Below are 5,128 nucleotides of genomic sequence, written 5' to 3'. Positions count from 1 at the left end.
CAAACTGATATCTTACATAGATTTTTCGCAAACATTGAAACAAGTATTACCTGCTTACATAACAGCACTAATAAGTACTCTCATTTGTCATTTACCAACCTTGGTCATCTTGTTCACCATCATTAAAAGTGCTTTGTAAATTTCATTTAAAATAAATATTCCATTAAATACCAAGACAGGAGAATATACTTGCAAAACATACACTGCACCTCAATGCATTTATTCACATTGAGTGTAATTAGTTCGGTTTTTTGGGTGTTTTTTTTTTTTTTTTTTTAACCATAATGTCAATTCTGCTCTTCATTCAAACTCAGAGGCATTGTATCTTTGCCAACAGAAGAAAGAATCAAAACATTAACTATTGAAAAATGACAAAGAATGTGCACATTCCTCAAGCAAGTACACTTTATTATTAACAGAACAGGGGAGGGTATTTCAGTTATACCTTTTCACTAATTCAGTCGACAAACATCACCATGAATATCAATACTTAGAAGACCAGTGTTGCTGGTGGAAGCTTACTAAATGGTTGCTGTGAAAAAAGAAAAAAAAGAAATGATTTGTATCTATAGGTATAACTTTTTTTTTTTAAGAATGAATCCACGTGTCCGTGCCCAACAAACGCAATCATGCACGTTTTAAAAGAATGATAATAATAATGGATATTGTATAGCACTATCCAGAAAACTGCTCTACGTGCTTTACAAAAAATGTCATACAAAACACATCAATGTTACATATGTGCACACCAAACTAAATACACAATGCATACATACAAATAAGTATATTCAAACATACATTATATATATCCGCTCCACTCCCACCCACCCACCCACCCCCAACACAACACATGCTGCACTGCACACACATGCAAAAATGCCTGGTTCACCCCTCTGCCTCCATAGACACATTCACACCAAGTGAAAAGTACATGCACGTAAATTACACACAAGATCATTAAACCACAACTTGGAACCAAAAACTGCAAACCAATCCAAGACGACAAACACATAACATCCAGCCAAATGAGGTATTTTGCACCACCAGTTAACGGTTTATGACACATATGATAATGTAGGCTCTGCTGAAATGAAGATAATGGCCAGTCCGCTCACCTTACCATGACCTACTTAACAACAAAAAAGTCAGCTAGTACACAAACATCCAATGACCAAAAACAAAAGCAAAACAAAAATCACTGCAGAAAGGACAACTTGTATCAATATCATTTTTTGTCATTTAAATATCAGGCAAAAAAGTAATCTGGTAGTGGTAAGCATATAACAATTGAAGAATTGAGGACAGTACATGAGAATGGAACAGAAACCAAAGAGCAGAGATAACATGCAGAAAACGGACAGGAGGAAAGAAAAACAAGTTCTTGCAGCCAGAGTGGAATCTTCAGAAAGGTGGATATACTGCTCATAACCGAGACACACCCAGCATGCCCAAAACACAAAGTTTGACGTTGAAAATCCAAACGAAATTAAAACACAAATCGGGGACCAATACTTCTGAGACAACACTGGCCTTCATCACAGGTGCATGTATACATAAAATAAAATCAAATGCCACTAAACAGGCGATAAACACATATTTCTGCATTGTTTTACAAAATGATAGAACTGAGTGTCACTCGCAAAACCTTTATTTTCAAGTGTTTGAATTCTATGATATTCTGACTGGTCATCATTTTTAGTTAACAGCAAACCCAAAACAGTATCGCCTACTTCCTGCAGTGAATAGGATGATGAACAGAGTGATGCTGATGTGAAATAGGTTGCATTTTGCATGAAGAAAAAGCTTTGTTGACATTTCATCACTTATACCTAAATCTGTTCAAATGATTTGGTTTTAATTCTCTCATCCCCACAGTTGAAAGATATATCAGAAAATGATTACCATGCTTTATCAATTCTCAATACATTTTTGATTAAACTAAATCAGCACATGTCTGAAGAAGACATTGTGTCAAAAATGTACTTATCTGCACTAAATTATCCATCAAAAAGCATCATTCTATAATCCGAGGTATACATTCAAGTGTGCTCAAGAAGAGTATGAAATAAATGTACACAATTTGCCGTGGGTGAAACACACAAAGTGGCATCAAGCTGCAGTACCATTGTTCAGAACACTGCCACGATCATTAACGAGCCCATCCAGATGCAGAAGAGCATCCGATAAATCCTGTTCAGAGTGCATGTGAACATCCCGCATAGCGCATTTGGTCTCCGGAGGTGCCAGCTTCTGGAGTCGAGGGAGCAGTTCCACCGCTGACAGCGTTTCTGGAAAACAGTTTCAGTTTCTCAATGAAACCGCACTGCGTTCAAACAAATCCATATACGTTACTCCACATTATGCCTGACCAGCAGCATAACCCAACATGCTTAGTCCGGCCTTGAGTGCTTTTCTATCATATTTGTGTATGTATCAGAGTGGATTTCTTCTACTGAATTTTGCCAGAGGACAATGCTCTTGTTGCCATGGGTTCTTTATCAGTGCACCAAGTGCGTGCTGCACATGGGGCCTTTGTTTATCACCTCACCTGAATGACCAGATGCTCAGTTTGATTTTCCAGTCAAACTTGGGAGAAATGGCGAGAGCGACATTCAAACCCACATCCTCACGGACTTTACTGGCAGATGAGCATCTAAACCATTCTGCCACCTTCCTCCTGGAAAACAACTCACTACAATGAAAAAAAAATGACATACTTAATCTGCAATACTTGTAATTGTAAAAAGGGTGAAAAAAAGTCTAATCGCAATCCATGATTAAATACTTGAGATGAATTTTGTTTTATAAATACAATCTGCTAAACAGATTATGACAAAGATCAAGTGTATCTATCATAAGTGGGCTTCATGATCCTTTGCGATCTTATTTAACTTTCAAATGAGTTTATCCTGAAATGACCACTTGGTCAACAACAAAAGACATAGTATGGAACTAGAAAGTTGGCTTTGATAATATCCTAACTGACTACACTAAGCATGATAACATTACAAAGAGCACATTAATACTTGATCTTTTATAACTCATTTCCATTTCATTTCACTAATTGATTCAGGAATATACTGAATGCACGCCATAAACTGGACCTTGGTCACACTACACTGCTTACATTGAGAAGAGAGAAAAAGAGAGATCCCCTGTGAGTCAAGTTTAGCCTTGGTCATTCATCATGCATTGCAGATAAAAATTTTAAAAAAAATCACAAAAACATCTAAAGTTCATAATGTTCTCTTTGCTCTGGGACGCATACTTTTTTTTTTTTTTTTTTTTTTAAATCTTTATAATATGTGTGTGTGTGTGTGTGTGTGCGTGAAAATGTTTTTTTCATATGTATACTCAATTCCAGGACACTGATAACAAAATGAAGTCTGCAAAGAAGTATAGCTCTTACAGTTATGAAAAAAAAAAAAATCAAACCATATGTCTCTGGGTCCTTTTTCAGCCACCAGAGCACCGAAATTAACAAAGGCCACTGCCATGTAATTACTGCATATCCCCGTAAACAATTTTCATCACATTAAAAAGATAAACAAATCAGAGGATGTATCACAGTAGGCCTAAAGTTATATCATATCTGAAAAACAGTTGAACATTTTGCTTGTGAAATCATAGACACATAAAAAATCTGAAGTTCTTACCGCCATCAACAACTTTATTGACCAAAACCAGTACGGGCACCCCAAACAGATCCCTGTCCAGTAAAAGAGACTGCAGGTCAGCTAAAACGTCTGTCACTTTTGCTTTCTGAGCATCCACAACGTACACCAGACCTGCAACAAATACATATATTCCATTGAATCTCTCTCTCTCTCTCTCGATCGATCTCTCCTTCCATCTAACTTCAAAGTGTACCTAATGAACAGGTGAGTGATCATATAAAAGCATTTGTTGGAAATGGGTTTTTTTTTCATGTTTAATTGCAGTTTCTGCTAAATTTTGTTTGACCACTCACTATTAATGTATTATCACACCATTAAAATAGATCTACATGTGTACATGATTCTATTCAAATCTCTGAATCTATCCCATCTTTCACAGCTCTTCCTTTTAAATTATGACATTTATGAAGTTATGTCTCCTTCCTTGTCTCAGTCATCCCACCACCTCTTTCCATCACTGCCAACCCATTTCCTACACCCCTGGCGCACTTGACAGTAAGCACGCATACAGATACACATACATTTTCCCCAGTCCACATACATTTTCCCCCAGTCAAATACTGAATAACAACGAAAAGACATTTGAGTTAAACTAAAGAAAAAACACACACTGACACACACACTGTGTGATGCACACATAATTTGCACTTGATCCCATGGATCAAAGACTCTGGCTGATAAGAGAAATAAGAAACAGTTACACCTCTGATAAATCACTGAACATTCCCTCATCTTGACAACCACATATTCATACATGTACAATGTACCTTCCGTTCCAATGAAATAACTACGGCGCCGGTGAATCATTTTCCCACTGATGTCCCACATGTACAAGGGGCGCCCTGACAACGGAGACCGGATCCTCTCCACGTTGAACATGGCAGCATCGGTCGGCACGGTTTCAATCATGTTCCTCAGCCCCAGTGCCCATGAGTACACAACGAACGTCTTGCCAGACCCGCTAAAACCCAGCACAAGAATTTTGACGGTGTTCTTGGCCACATCTAAACCACTGCTAGCTCCACACACGTATGCGCCCATCGTGACAAGACCAAGCCATTGATAAGTCTAATTTTCAGTTTGTCTCATTGATGACTTCATTCTGAAATGTAAATTTTTCGTTCCGCAGTCTGCTGCTGTTCTTGTCTGCCATGGCAGCGGAAGACGCGACCGACAAGGGAAACTACTCTTCAGATGTCTAGAAAAGCCCCCCGAAACAATGACGGGCAATCCGAATGAGAAGGAGAGAGAGATAGAGAAAGAGAGAGAGAGAGAGCGTGCGTGTGCGTGTGCATGACAGTGCGTGAGGGGGGAGGAGGGGAATGGTACACTAACTACAGGCTAAACACACGATTCGGAGATAACTAGAGTTCATTTATTGACGGTAACATAATAAACATGCTTTTTTGTGTTCAGCCCTCGACATGCATGGAGTTGCCTGGATGAGAGGG

General features: G+C 38.4%; 1 protein-coding gene across 1 annotated transcript; it reads right to left on the bottom strand.

Moving 5' to 3' along the window:
- Positions 1 to 374: 374 nt before the first annotated feature.
- On the bottom strand, positions 375 to 4,837 carry LOC143295862 (ADP-ribosylation factor-like protein 4D). The gene is made up of 3 exons (XM_076607519.1): positions 4,445 to 4,837; positions 3,657 to 3,788; positions 375 to 2,288 (listed from the first exon to the last, which is right to left on the bottom strand). The coding sequence occupies exons 1-3, from the start codon at positions 4,716 to 4,718 to the stop codon at positions 2,110 to 2,112; spliced, it is 585 nt and encodes a 194-aa protein (XP_076463634.1). The 5' UTR covers positions 4,719 to 4,837; the 3' UTR covers positions 375 to 2,109.
- Positions 4,838 to 5,128: the final 291 nt, after the last annotated feature.

The sequence above is a fragment of the Babylonia areolata genome, chromosome 21 (genome assembly GCF_041734735.1).
Source record: "Babylonia areolata isolate BAREFJ2019XMU chromosome 21, ASM4173473v1, whole genome shotgun sequence".
Taxonomy (NCBI): domain Eukaryota; kingdom Metazoa; phylum Mollusca; class Gastropoda; order Neogastropoda; family Buccinidae; genus Babylonia; species Babylonia areolata.
Note: the sequence above shows the minus strand (reverse complement) of the source record. Positions and strands in the feature narration are given on the sequence as shown.

Coding starts and splice junctions, on each gene's coding strand:
- LOC143295862 (XM_076607519.1), bottom strand. CDS start 4,718: ATGGGCGCATACGTGTGTGGAGCTAGCAGTGGTTTAGATGTGGCCAAG. Junction 3,789..4,444: donor TTATTTCATTGGAACGGAAG/GTACATTGTACA, acceptor TATTTGTTGCAG/GTCTGGTGTACGTTGTGGAT. Junction 2,289..3,656: donor CAATAAAGTTGTTGATGGCG/GTAAGAACTTCA, acceptor ACTGTTTTCCAG/AAACGCTGTCAGCGGTGGAA.